Source organism: Ptiloglossa arizonensis, chromosome 1 (assembly GCF_051014685.1).
Source record: "Ptiloglossa arizonensis isolate GNS036 chromosome 1, iyPtiAriz1_principal, whole genome shotgun sequence".
Taxonomy (NCBI): domain Eukaryota; kingdom Metazoa; phylum Arthropoda; class Insecta; order Hymenoptera; family Colletidae; genus Ptiloglossa; species Ptiloglossa arizonensis.
The window spans coordinates 32,642,137-32,657,768 of record NC_135048.1 but is presented as its reverse complement, the minus strand read 5'-3'; the positions used below and the strand labels follow the sequence as shown (position 1 = coordinate 32,657,768).

The following is a 15,632-nucleotide window of genomic DNA, read 5'->3' as shown; positions in this document are numbered from 1 at the left end:
TCCTGGTATTTATCTGGCCTGCCTCGAAGCTATCGATCGGAGCATTGCTGCAACGTTCTCTTCGATACCTGGTTACTCGAGATTGAACACTAACGATGAATTGTTTGACGAGTGAGACAATAGTCGAATCGATTCGAAGAGATCGAAAACTTTCGATAGTTTTGGAATACTTTTACGTTGAAGAAACCTCGTGGTTGAAAATTAGTGACGAGGTACGATACCTGGCTCATCTGATCAGGTGGATACCTGGTTACTCGAGATTGAACACTAACGATGAATTGTTTGACGAGTGAGACAATAGTCGAATCGATTCGAAGAGATCGAATACTTTCGATAGTTTTGGAATACTTTTACGTTGAAGAAATCTTGTGGTTGAATATTAGTGACGAGGTTCGATACCTGGTTACTCGAGATTGAACATCGACGATGAATTGTTTGACGAGTGAGACAATAGTCGAATCGATTCGAAGAGATCGAAGACTTTCGATAGTTTTGGAATACTTTTACGTTGAAGAAATCTTGTGGTTGAAAATTAGTGACGAGGTACGATACCTGGCCCACCTGACCAGGTGGATACCTGGTTATTCGAGATTGAACACTAACGATGAATTTTTTGATGAATGAGACAATAGTCGAATCGATTCGAAGAGATCGAATACTTTCGATAGTTTTGGAATACTTTTACGTTGAACAAATCTTGTGGTTGAAAATTAGTGACGAGTTCGATACCTGGTTACTCGAGATTGAACACTAACGATGAATTGTTTGACGAGTGAGACAATAGTCGAATCGATTCGAAGAGATCGAAGACTTTCGATAGTTTTGGAATACTTTTACGTTGAAGAAACCTCGTGGTTGAAAATTAGTGACGAGGTACGATACCTGGCTCATCTGATCAGGTGGATACCTGGTTATTCGAGATTGAACACTAACGATGAATTTTTTGATGAATGAGACAATAGTCGAATCGATTCGAAGAGATCGAATACTTTCGATAGTTTTGGAATACTTTTACGTTGAAGAAATCTCGTGGTTGAAAATCGGTAAGGAGGTTCGATCATGAGGAACGTATCGCAGCGAGTTTCTTTGTTGTTTGAACAGCGAAAAATGGTCGTCGAATTGAAAATTATTGGTGGTTTTTCTTAGCGATGATATTGAACAATGGAAGAAAGACACTAATACTAGAATTGTCGATGGTGAACGTATTGGTACTAAGGTGTTCAATAAGTTTTGTCGTTTGATAAAACTTATTGAATGGTACTAGGTTACTTCTGAACCTAGTACTTAAGTTCTATCGAAAGAGCAAACTAGTACTATATTGTTCAATAAATTTTATCGAAGGAGCAAACTAGTACTGTAGTGTTCAATAAGTTTTATCGAACGACAAAACTTATTGAACAACCTACTATTTGTATTTACCAAACCAGATACGTATCTTCGAAGTTAAACAGGAAAAGGACAAATTAATTGACGAGTAACATTGGTTATCTATTTTGATAATTGCCCATGAATATTGTAGACAAAGAGGTCGTTAATAATCGAGTGACTTTAAGAAGAAATTCGAAACACAAGGTGCAACTTGTAAAACCTCAACTTAAGGACAATCTGGACTACAACAAGATACACAATTTATTTGGATACGACAAAGACGCAAAAATAATAGACAAAATGTAAGAAATAAATAATAGAACAATGTCGTTGGTAACCATAGCAGTTGATGCGACGCTAAGCCGGAATTGAAAAACAAAAAAGGTTGGAAACAAGTAAAATTGACCCTTTTGGTAGTTCCAGTGTTAAAATACACGAGGTGTCCCATGTAAGGAAGATGAGACATATTTTTGAAATCATTTTATGTAGAAAAAATATCAGTAGACAATGTTAAATAGTTTGAAACAAAGCATTTTTACATCGTACCCCATACTTTTAAATACACTGATCTACTTATGTTCTAAAACTATCAGCTTGAAAGATTATGCTATTTATTATCGTTTAGAAGTTATTAAAGATGTTATGTACCACCTTTTTTCATTTATTATTATCTATTCTCAGAACAAGCGACATCACTGGATCGCGTAGCTGTCACTTGTTTTGCGTGTATTTAAATTATGCGTCAACGAAGTGGGCTCTCAACGATCGCGGCCTCACAAAGCAGTCATTTTTTGTTAATCCTCTTGGTAATCTACAATTATCTTTTTCCACCGCCACAGTTTTTGCCCATTACCGGATAATCGTTGCACGAGAAGAAAAAACAGTCTGGAAAGTGTCGTACTACTCGTTGTCTTCAAAAGTTCACTGTAGATTTTTAGTCGATAATTAATTTTAAAAAATCTACGAGAATCTGACTCTTTGAAACTTTACAATTTATTCCTGACTCGAGATTTTCAAATCGAACGAATTCTTTTAAACAAAATACATTTACATTGTACGCGGTGCGGCGATTGAAACAAATTCAATTCGACGATAGATATGTAAAAAAATATAGTATTCCATTTTTTTTTTAATTATTTCTAAAGAATTTTTTCTAGAAAAATTTCTAAAAAATTTAAGTCTAAAACAATTTCTAAACAATTTTTTCTAACAAAATTTCTAAAAAATGTAACTCTAATAAAATTTCTAAAAAATTTAACTCTAACAAAATTTCTATCAAATTTAACTCTAACAAATTTAACTCTAATAAAATTTCTAAAAAATGTAACTCCAACAGAATTTCTAAAAAATGTAACTCCAACAAAATTTCTAAAAAATTAAACTCCAACAAAATCTCACCATCGTACTCACGAAAACAATATCACGTTATCCGATTTTAAACACTTTTCCCGTAACATCGTTTCCATAATAGATAATTCCCCGTATCGAGATAAAATCGCCGCGAAATTGTCCGTGAACACCATGCGTGTTCGTAGAAAATTCATCCACCGATCTTAATTATCCTCCCCTACACTCGATGTTTCGTTTATCGTTAGAAAAACGATCGGTGAATTTCTTCGACCGCGTTCACTTCCGTGTGTTTCAACATCAAACACGCTAGACAAGGAAACGGAAACACGTACCGCGCGACGCGTCGTATTCGCCGGAATATTAATTGCCTTTACTCGATGCGGTTAAATAACAGTATCATACCACGATACCGTCATCGAGTCGGGTCAATCCCCTCGCTCATCATCGTCTCGTCCATTTACAGTTCACGAACGAGCGAAATACGGCGGTTCGATGATCCGCGATATCTCTAACCTCACCCCCCCTCGCCCGCGTGTCGTCGAAGCAACGGAATTCGTGATCGATCGAGAGATTTTCACGACGATCGAGAAAACGATTCTATGCGGACACTTATCGACCACGGATGCAGAAAGTGGGACGTTCGAACGCACCGCGACGCTTTTGTAACTTTTCAAGCGTCCAGACGACGCGAAGATGAGTCATTTTTAAAAAGATAATCCGTACCCTGAACGATAATGTCGCCCGTATTAAACATAATAACGATCCACGAAGTCGGTGCGTATTACGTTCGTTACGATCGGAGAGTCTAATTCGACCTTGAATCCTCCAGACTCGCCGAGTGCGATTATTCTCGCGATGGGATCGTTAATTGGGCAGCGTGACGAAAGAAAAATATATCAACCCTTTGGAAAGTTACTAAAACTTGTGAAAATATAGGAAATGTACAAGTGAAAATGTTACTTTTGAAATTGAGTGTACTTTGAGAAATTTCTTCGAGGTTAGTTCGTCGCGGAAGAATCGATGCAAAGGTGTCGAATTATTTGGGATTTACCCCGGTGTGATTATAAATGAAATGGTTTAATTTTAATTCGGTGGCAGATGGTGGAAACCATGGCTGCAAAATGAAGAGAATGGGAATGAGCGAACAAATACGAAATTTCCGAATTTCATTCGTTACACGATCGTGGCTATCGTCGTAAATTAGGGGATTCCCATTGGTATCAGTGAAACGTGAAATACGACACTAGCGCCGCCATCGGTTACTTTGCAAGAACTCAGCTGACGTTTGAAGATCACGAACTCGATAGAAAATGAATTTGTGTATTTTTGGTTTTGGGACTCGTGAAAATATTTGCAACGCGTTGCTGAAATTTTTCTCGCGAAAATTAAACGAAAAGGGACAATTGGATAATTATATACTTATTTGGACGATTTTCAAGTACGATACCATTTGCACTGAAAACAATCATGTAACTCAAGCAGGGCATACTTGAACCTATTTCTTATATTTCATAGGGACATAGATGTATAGTGAATTTTATCGAACGAAGACACTGGTGTGTTATAATAATAACGTTGAAAATAATTTTCTTGTTACAGAACTACCTGTCTCAATTCGGTTACCTGCAGCCTATAAATCCAACAAGTGGTGGTATTATATCGCAAGACACTCTATCCAAAGCGATCGCCGAGTTCCAATCCTTCGCTGGGTTGAACATAACAGGTAAGAATGCAATACGAATTCGTACACGATTATCGATCTTTTATAAATAAAGTCGCCATTCGTGCACCAAGAGTGGAACGATCAATTTTCGTAAGTGAAAGAACAGAAAGTATTTCTAATTTTGCAATATTTTACAATGCAAAGAAAATAAAATGTATTCATCGGTAGAGAATTTATTTTTATTTTCTATAGAATCTATTTGTTTCTAATTTATTCTTAATTGAATTTTCTCCGGGGAATGTCAATATTTTATAATGCAAAGAAGAAGTAAAATAAATAAGACGAACGGTATGAAATAGAAAGTTTTTGTATAGAAAAATAGTGTATCCATCGGTACAGAATTTATTTTTATTTTCTATAGAATCTATTTGTTTCTAATTTATTCTTAATCGAATTTTCTCCGCGGAATGTCAATATTTTATAATGCAAAGAAGAAGTAAAATAAATAAAACGAACGATATGAAATAGAAAGTTTCGTACGGAAAAAGAAAAAATTCATCGGTACAGAATTTATTTCTATTTTCTATAGAATCTATTTGTTTCTAATTTATTCTTACTCGAATTTTCTCCGGAGGATGTCTTTTGTACGCTCGACGACCATTTTGTCACACATTTCGTGCAAAATTCTCAAACGACGGACACATGTTCCGGAACTCGGGTCTCCATTATCAATTAACTTTTATTTACGTCCTTGCGATCGCCTCCCCGTATTATATTTAACCGTAATTGAGTTTAATAGTTCCTCGTGGGTGCTTGTTCGTGAATCATGCTCCAGTGTGGATGCATTCATTCAGTCGGACTCCTCTGACTCACCGAGACTCGGTGACAATATGAAATTTGCCGGATCGAAGTAATTGCACGGTTGTGAGTCGTATCGGCACGTATCGAGCATGGTATCAGAGTCCGATTCCAAAAGTCGTTTCCTATACGTCAAGAGACTCGTACGTCATACTAGTTCTCGAGAATGATTTTATTATTCCACCACGGCCAGAATCGGGAGAAAATTCTGATGACAACCGCATGACAATTGGAACCGTGGAAAGAATGATAAATCACGAAAAATGACGAACGAAACGAGTTACGCGTGTCGAAAACCGAAGTATCGCTCGCTGGAACGTTTATCGTAACGCGAGGAGAAAATTTAAAAGCGCAACTTTCTTCTGGGGGATTACGTCAAGAGATGAAACGCCATTCGATAACTATAGACGTGTATGTAGAGAACTTGACCGGATTTATAGACGATTTGTCGCAAAAATCTACGTTTAATATCAAACGGTACTTGATATAGTGTAAAAATGTTTAATACTGTAATTAAGATACAAAGAAACTCGTTCAAAGTTGATTGAGAAATATTACTTTCGAGGTTAGGTTAATAAAAGCATCTCTTCTTTGTATCGAGTAAATCTATATTTATCTTTACTTATATTCGTTCGCTCGATTTTTTTTTCGTATTGTACACGATCGAAGTGTGAAATACTTAGGTTAGGTTCTGGTTATTTTTCGCTAAAATCCCTAGTACTGTAAAATATATATATACTTAACACACGAGTAAATCTGTATTTATCTTTTCTTCTATTAATCCACTCGATTCTTTATTTCGTACTCTACACGATCGAAGTGTGAAATATTTAGGTTAGGTTATATATATACTTAACACACGAGTAAATCTGTATTTATCTTTACTTCTATTCGTCCACTCGATTCTTTATTTTATATTCCATACAATCGAAATGTGAAATACTTAGGTTAGGTTCCGGTTACTTTTCGCTAAAATCCCTAATATTCTAAAATTATACACCCGATACATTCGCTTCTTATCGTTAAATTTCGCGCAATACTGTCGTTTTTGCGAATCCCCCGAATCCACGAAACAGGTTACAAAGATACGCGTACAGAAACGTGTACGCTTGCAACTCCCCCGATACTTGTTCGACCGGCTCTGAATAAAGAGTGCATTTTAAAAGATTCTAGACCTTGAAGGACCGGACCGTGTCTCGCTGCGGCATGAAAACACGTGCAATTTCGCGACGGTCGATGGAAGGAATCGATGACGAAAAAAATTGTTTAAAATCGACGAACAAACGTCAAACAGACGATGAGGTCGAGAGTGTCGACGACGACGTTCACCGTGAATTGTTTAGCGGCGTGAGAGACTATTAAACAAAACGGAACGATCACTGCCAAGGCCCCCAAGATCCTTGACACATCGTTTCGCTCGGTAAATAAGACGCGAACGGACAAAGAAACAAATTATGGTTTCCTGGCGGGGGAATCCAACTCGCGTAAAAATCGAGGAAACGATACCGATGCTGATAAAACCTTATCGGCGGACACCAGCAACTTATAGTCACTGATAGAAGAAACGTTTTGCAACAACGAATTCGAAGAAAACGACGACGAATTGGTAACGAATTATTTATCAGGGAAAGGGAAACGTAGGTCCGGTTCTTTTTTTTTAAATAGAAATTTTCGTAAATTTATGACAGAAGAAACGTTTTGCAATAACGAATTCGAAGAAAACGACAGCGAATTGGTAACGAATTATTTATCGGGGAAAGGAAAACGTAGGTCCGGTTCTTTTTTTTTAAATATAAATTTTCGTAAATTTATGACAGAAGAAACGTTTTGCAATAACGAATTCGAAGAAAACGACGACGAATTGGTAACGAATTATTTATCAGGGAAAGGGAAACGTAGGTCCGGTTCTTTTTTTTTAAATATAAATTTTCGTAAATTTATGACAGAAGAAACGATTTGCAACAACGAATTCGAAGAAAACGACAGCGAATTGGTAACGAATTATTTATCGGGGAAAGAAAAACGTAGGTCCGGTTCTTTTTTTTAAATATAAATTTTCGTAAATTTATGACAGAAGAAACGATTTGCAACAACGAATTCGAAGAAAACGACAGCGAATTGATAACGAATTTTTTATCGGGAAAGAGGAAACGTAGGTGTTTTTTTAAACAGAAATTTACGTAAATTTATTTATTTTTCGATTACGTCGAGTCGAGTCAAATCGTTCGCATAATCGAATATGGAAATTTAACGAACGCGAAAAAAAATCTAGGAATCGATTGCATAAATTGTAATATTTTTCCATATATCGAGAAATTCAAAAGTATGTGTTTTTTAAAATCGATTCTCTCTACCTTGGAATTTTATTTAAACGAAATTCTAAATTCATCGGAATGGAAAATTTCGATGAACGAAATTCGATATTTGGGACTTATCGTATTGTACACGTGCAACGGAAACATGGATAAAAACGATAATTCGAAAGAATGAAATTTTTCCACCGGAAACGGACGAATTATCGAAATATAAAAAATAACGGCGAAGTAGATAGAACACCCCTATGGAGAAGAGGAATATTTTACAACGAAACATAACGGAACGCAGTCCCTTTTGATTTCTCGACGATGATGCCCGCCGATGACTCACGAGTTCGGTGAAATGCAACAGATTCATCAGTGGCGCTTATAAAGTGACTCACGCGGCAACCTTGCCGCTAGGACACGTTCTTCCGGTTGAACTTCTAAATCGAATCAGAAACTCGCGAATTTCACGAGATGATTCACACAGTGGTCGAAATTTATTCGAATTCTCCGAGATCGACAAGTGTTTAGAATACTTGACCGTTAATTTTATCGACTGGAATTAATTACCGAAAAATTGGAAAATTTCTATATCGAATTGGCGGGAACGGACTACGATTCAAATTCCGAATCTAACGTTCGATGTTTCAATTTCAAAATCTAGTAATCGTTCTTGAAATACGGTTACCATCGAACCGAGCGAAATCATTTTATCGAAATGATTCGATATTCGTTCGAACGGCAATTTTTAACGAAATGCAATATCAACAAATAAATTCGTTTAAAAACACACGGAATAAATCGCGAGAAATACATATCTCGCTCGTTAATAATTTCGATACGAGTGTCGAGGATCTCGTGCAAATATGGCGACAATTATCCCGATTGAGGTTGATAAAATTATTTCTTTGGACGTTATTGGTTAACGGAAGATTGGTTCTCGGTTTTTGTTAGTAAATGAAATCTCGTGACAGAACGAGCGATCCACATGACGCAAGGGAACAACGAATTCGTCGATTGTCTCGAAATCGGGGCGAGAAGTTACGTCGCGCTTGTACAGAGAAAGGATTTCGTTCGGTTCGGTGACGTTGTTGCTTCATCCGATATTCGTGAAAGAATCTCGCGTGAATCAGAATCGGTAGCGAGAACAAATTACAGAAAGATAAAAGGAACTCGGTTTCGTTCTTAAGAGCACTCCTATTTCCAAAGAGGAAAGAAAACTCGTGGATTTCCAAGATTTCAAAATCGTCCGCTCGTGACGAAAGGAGTGGAATGTTTAAAAAAAAAAAAATCTTCACATCCGTCGCATATCGGTGTTAGGTAATTCGTGACAGGTTGAATCGATTTTTCGAAAGATCGATCTTTTGTATCGGTGTTGATCAATCTTCTCGCGGATTAATTTTCTCGGAGGAAAATCTGACCGATTGAACAAACAATTTTCTTTCTTTATAAAAATTGATTTTTCAAAAGATTGATCTTTTGTATCGGTGTTGACCAATTTTCTCACTAATTAATTTTCTCAGCGGAAAATCAGACCGATTGAAAAACAGAATTTTCTTTCTTTCTAAGAAAATCTGATCGAATAAATAATACAAGCTATAGATGCTAATCTTGAATCGATTTTTCAAAAAATCGATCTTTGGTATCGGTGTTGACCAATTTTCTCGCGAATTAATTTTCTCAGCGGAAAATCAGACCGATTGAAAAACAGAATTTTCTTTCTTTCTAAGAAAATCTGGTTAAATAAATAATACAAGCTACAGATGCCTATCTTGAATTTATTTTTCAAAATATCGATCTTTGATATCGGTGTTGACCAATTTTCTCGCGAATTAATTTTCTCAGCGGAAAATCATACCGATTAAAAAACACAATTTTCTTTCTTTCTAAAAAAATCTGGTCGAATAAATAATACGGGATAGAGATTCCGATCTTGAATCGATTTTTCAAAATATCGATCTTTAGTATCGGTGTTGACCAATTTTCTCATGAATTAATTTTCTCAACGGAAAATCAGACCGATTGAAAAACACAATTTTCTTTCTTTCTAAGAAAATCTGATCGAATAAATAATACAAGCTACAGATGCCTATCTTGAAACTATTTGTCAAAAGATCGATTTTTTCACACAAGTAGATCAAGTTCTGTAGTCGATTTTTCCGCGAATCAATTTCCTAAAAATTGCACTGATTCGAAAAATCAATTTTTTCAACAAAAAATCGGTATCCCTAGTTACCTGGTGCTTCTGGACTGTAAAGTTGCAAAACGAGCGAGCACCACGCGCTTTGGAGCCAGCTGAGCGTCCAACAGTCGGAAGTGGCGATTCGATGGTCGCCAATAAAAAGCGAAGGTGAACGGAAGAATTATCTAACTATAAAATTGTACACCGCCGTGTGTCGCGGTATTATTCGAGATGAAACGCGTTTATTGACAGTAATCTGCGGCCACGTGCTCCACCGGCACGCATCCTGTGCTGTCCAGTAGCAAGCTCCGTAACAGAGATACTTAAAAAAAAAAAAAAAAAAAAAAAAGAAGAAAAACGATCCGTGGAAACACGAGACAACACGTAACAGTGATGCTTGATATGGAACGAAGCGGTTATGAAAATATTTCGTAAGCGTAGGAAATCGTTCCAGCGAGCGAATCGGGACGAAATCTTCGAGGATTGTTTTCGAGCTTCTTGCGAGAGAAAGAAAGTAGTGTCGCGAAGTAAATAGTTTCGTCGTGTTTGCGCAAACGTGAACACGCCGCACGAAACTAGTCGATCGATACTCGATTCGAAAATTGCAACAGTGATTTCTCTCGGTAACCGATTGCTCGGAATTGAATTTTATTCGAAGATTTTTTGCTACGAGAAATTGGAACACCTCGATAAAGTATTTCGTAATAAAAGTTTTATAGAAGTGAATCGTACAATTACTTTGGAAGGTATTTTCTATACCTTTGATTCTTCGTGAAGTAAAACGAGCGTTAAACTTATCTGGACCAAAGTATTATAACAGTGAATTGTATAATTACTTTTGAACATATTTTTGCTATGAGAAACTAAAACACTTTGATGAAGTATTTCGTGCCAAAAGTATTATAAAAGTGAATTGTATATTACTTTGGAACGTATTTTTGCTATGAGAAATTAAAACACCTCGATAAAGTATTTCGTACCAAAAGTATTATAAAAGTGAATCGTACAATTACTTTGGAACGTATTTTTGTTATGAGAAACTAAAACACCTGGACGAAGTATTTCGTACCAAAAGTATTATAAAAATGAATTGTACAATTACTTTGGAAGGTATTTTCTATACCTTCGATTCTTCGTGAAGTAAAACAATTGTTACATCGATCTGGACCAAAGTATTATAAAAGTGAATCGTACAATTACTTTGGAACCTATTTTCCATACCTTCGTGAAGTAAAACAATCGTTAAACCGATCTGGACATACGAGATTGAATTTTGGAACACGATGGCCAAGAGATACACTCAAAAATGTACTCGATACACCAAAGACGCGTACAACAATGAAACATGCAAATATTTTGGGATTGAATCCGTAATAGAAAAAATTGACCGTCCATGTATATAAACACGGAACAAGAAAATCGTGAAAAAGCTATACGCAAGAAAACTACGTGGAAAACATCCAAGTGACCTTCTTCTCCGACAATATACATTGTAATTACTATACAGAAGCTTCCTATTGATGATAGATACACAATGCTGATAAAAAGATTGACCGAATTCTAAACTTCCTTGTAAATACAAAAAAAATTTTTCCACTTTGAAAAATGATACTCAGTTGGACAGTTTCTACTTCCAGAAGCTTTGTAATTCTATCGAAAATCATTTTTCTTTCTTTTTTTAAATCTGGAGCATTTCGTTTCACGCAATCGTATCCACCGCGTCTATTGAAACAGAACACCAGAAATGGTGTTCTAATTTTAACGGTAGCAAGAAGCTACGGAAAGGTGAGACTCGATCGTTTCGAGCGTATTCAAATCGATCTTACGATCGTTCCTCGAACGCCACAATTTTCACGCAAACCGACATTAATAAGCGTACAACTTCCAGTCGCGTGACCGTTGCGAACACAGCACAGGCTCGTTCTCACGTGACGCGACGAGCTAAAGCTGACCGCACACTCCGACGAACAGAGACCGACCGTTTTCCTATCGAGTAAACAATTTTCAACAATCGTCGTAGATTTGCATTTAATAAACTCTATTCCAGCTGTTTAATACCCACGCTTTAAATACCTACATTTTAGGTACTTATACTCAATTCGAAATATCTTCACCTGTCTTCGACCCGCCATTTTGGAGACATCTTTGGAAATGAACTTTAAAACTCGCAGTAGTATATTTTCCATTAAAGAAAATAGTAGATTTTCCTAGTGAGAAATATATAATTTTTATCATTGGTGTATTTTTGAACAGATGGTAGACAAATAGTATCTTTCAGCGAATAGAGAAGAAATTTGAAATAAGTTAAGAAGAGCCATGATTTAATTTTTTGTAAAGAAAATTTTATCAATTTTTTCGTAGAGGGCTATTCATTTTCTTGTTCCCCAGTATTGCGCTATTATTGTTCTTTACCAAGAGGATAGAGAATAAGAATCTATTGCGCAAAAATGTTTCATAGAACAATCTTCTATCGAATACAAAACAGAAGCTGAGAAAATTTAATTATTCTTGTACGAAGAAAATTTTGTCAATTTTTCTCGCTCTTTAGTGTCACTCTTATATTCTTCTCCTTATCAAAAGAGTAAAGAATAAGAATACGTTCCGTTAAAATACATTAACGAATAATCTCGGGTTGAATAAAAAAATATACCAATTCCGTGTAATAAAAATGTAACGATTTAACCATCCGTGAACGATCCGGTTGTATTCGGTTCGATCGAGACTCGTCGCGTTCGGTTCAGCTGGATCGTGTTGGCTCGCGAGTGTGCCAATGGCTTAAGGTTTTCGCGTGCTCCGCATATTATGCATACACGCGTGCACGTTACGTTGATGCATATGCACCGCGATACAGGAAACGCACACGTGCACAGCCGATCGGGAATGGAGAACAGAGCGTGCATGGTCGTGGGCGATCGATACCCGCGGATCCTGCGATCTGAACTTGTGATAACGCGAAATCGAACGATACGAACGTTGGTACTGCACCGAAAATTGCATCGAAAATTGCATCGAAAATTGCACGATACTTGGACAATTTTCAAATTGAATTTTGAAGTTTCCAGAATGTTTCGAAAAAGGACATCGAACCGTCCGAGCGTGTAAAACAATCTCGATAGACGTATGTACGTTCTAAAATTCGTTGTAGATACTAAACGTAATAACAATACTTGTTAAAATATGGAAACTTTTCCGTGAAATTTCTACAGTAGACGTAGAATGTTCTGAGATCAGAAAAATGGGTTTGGTTTTACCAAAATCTTAAGAGATGTTCTGTGGTGCGTTTACTTGCATTTTAAGACGAATTGAATTTTTTCACAGTGATCCATATGAATAAAATATACAATTTAACGAGTAGGAAACACACTGTTGAATTAATCGAGAGTACGAATACGAGTAGACACACTGTTGGATTAATCGAGAGTAGATACGATTCTTGATACAAACGCGTATATTAAAAAATAATCGACCGAAAATTTGGATAGCTGCTTGTAAAGAAAACTGTTCCATTTCTAGGTGACTTTGACGAGGAGACCTTCAAGCTAATGGCATTGCCGAGGTGCGGCGTTAAAGACAAAGTTGGCCCTGGATTTGAAAGATCGAAGCGTTACGCTCTTCAAGGTAAACATTACTAACCCTCTTAATACGTTGTTTTGAACATTTAAGTGACCTTTTGCGGAAAATCTGGTAGAACGAATCAAACATTCGGAGCAAAAGAAACATTGCGTATGAAACTACTCTTCAGTCCCTGAAGTGTATTTAATATTTTGAGTATCGAAAAATTTTCGATCGCAGAATAGTAGTTGAAAATTTTAATCTACATGATATGAAAATTTGATTCGTTTTACTGTATTCAATTATTATGCAGACTGTGGTTCTTCGACTTTCGTTAAAATGCACTCGCAAGGAAAATTACATATTCAATCGTCGTCTGACGCAACGATTATTAACGACGTTTCGTCGTTTCGTTCGACTCGACGGTGTTAAAACAAATTTTACACAAGTTTCGCGAAATCGTTGAATCAAATCCAGCCTGTGACATAACATTCGACCGATTTATTCGATTATCTAATCGGCCGCGATCGATACAACTCGCAGACGCTGGACACGAAAACTACTCGCGATCGTTTCGTATCCGATATCTCATCGAAACATATTTACATTAATATTTTATTCGATAATAATAGCTATCGAAATTACGTAAGAATCAACAGTTCCCTGGGATCACATTCTCGAACGACGTGTCTGCACGTCGGAAATAATTATTAAAATGATTCACAGCAATAACTCGATTAACGTAACGATGAATAATTAGTCACTGTTTATCTCTGACCGTAGATGTTAAAAATGCACGAAGAGGTCATGGAAACTACTGTCGAGAAATTATTCTAAATAAATCAATGAAAAACACGGACGTTTTGTTTTTAACGAGGAAGACAAAAGTGAATCAAGTTTCCATGTACAGAGTTAAAATTTTCTTCGTTAAAAATGTAATCGTAGACTGATTCGAGGTAGAATTAATCTATCGAGATCTTGAAAAAGGAATACATAAATTTCGCAACTGAACGTTTCCACGGAGTGAAAAATGTTTAACAGTCAGGTGTTACTTTTAACTTCCTGCCTCATTTGTCGTCAATGGGAAGTCAGTCACCCTAAACAGGTCATGCGTATCTGTATCGCAGCTATTTGTCGGATACTCTGAATGCATTTTCTAAGCATCGAAATTGTTCTACATACATTTCCAATCGCCCTACAAAGATCACCATCAAACGTTTTCAAACCCGTACCAAAAGTACAATATCTCGAAGAATAAGTACTCATAAGTTCATAAGTACTCTTAATTAATTAAGCTTACATCCACCGATCTGAAACTCGTAAATTGACGAGCACGCTAGATCTACGATAACATTCTAATATTCTAGAACAATATTTCAGAAGATCAAAACGTAACGAACGTTCCATGTAAATTTTTAACGTTGTAAATGACTCTTGAGACGATAAAGTTTGAGAACCACTGATTCGGAATAAAATCCATCTCGGTGCAAATCCGTGTTTAATTTTTACAAATCTCTAAGGACAATGCAACGAGAATGATTCGTAGTGCTACGATCGAAACGATTCTTTCTTAATTATATACCTTCGGAGTCTAGCTAATTACTCTTTGACCGCGAGTCACGTCACTTAATTACCTACGATCATAGAAGTTCTCGTCAGCCGTTGTTTTACCGTAATAGCGAATTCGCGTTAATTAATCACGCGCATTTCTCGGAAGGAAAGAAATCATCGATGCTTGACACATCGTGCTCGCACCCTGAACCAGCGAATCGATCTCGATCGGATCGCGAGGGTTCGATCGATCTAACCGTGACTTTGAACCTCGCGTGAACATTCCTGCTTTTCAGCGAACGAACCCGCGGCGACGAGATCACCGATGCGTGCATCCTACCGGAATTCTATCCGCATAATATGGGGGGCTAACTGTGACCCACTAGATGCAGCGGTTCCCAAACTTGAATCTTCCACCTGCAAACATTTTATTCAATTACATTGGGTAGATTTATAACATCTATAGAGAAAAATAGAGGGCAGTCCCAATCATCACCGGTCGAGTTACTGTTTTCCCAGAATCGTTAAAGATCGCGATTCTTCGTGATACGCCTGAATCATTTGTACGGTTTCTTTCACCGTGTACTTTTCCACGATTAATTTCCCATCCGTCTAGATGACATGTGTCAAGTTTCAGATTAATCGGTTTGACGTGTTAAAAATAGCGCGATATTCAAATCGACCGGCGATAATTGGGACACCTTGTATATTCCATTTGTGAGGAATTTTAACTTCCTTTGAGCGAAAGTGTTATTTGGTCAAATTAGGTAGATTTATGGTATCTAGAGAAAAATGTTACATGTAAAAT

General features: G+C 36.7%; 1 protein-coding gene across 4 annotated transcripts in view; it reads left to right on the top strand.

Moving 5' to 3' along the window:
- Nucleotides 1-15,632, top strand: part of LOC143154784 (matrix metalloproteinase-14-like) — a 57,424-nt gene that overhangs the window by 31,318 nt on the left and 10,474 nt on the right. For all 4 annotated transcript variants that reach the window (XM_076326769.1, XM_076326751.1, XM_076326778.1 and 1 more), the window contains exons 2-3: nucleotides 4,318-4,441; nucleotides 13,235-13,339. In XM_076326769.1, coding sequence (XP_076182884.1) covers nucleotides 4,318-4,441; nucleotides 13,235-13,339 — 229 coding nt within the window. The remainder of the gene's footprint in view (nucleotides 1-4,317; nucleotides 4,442-13,234; nucleotides 13,340-15,632) is intronic.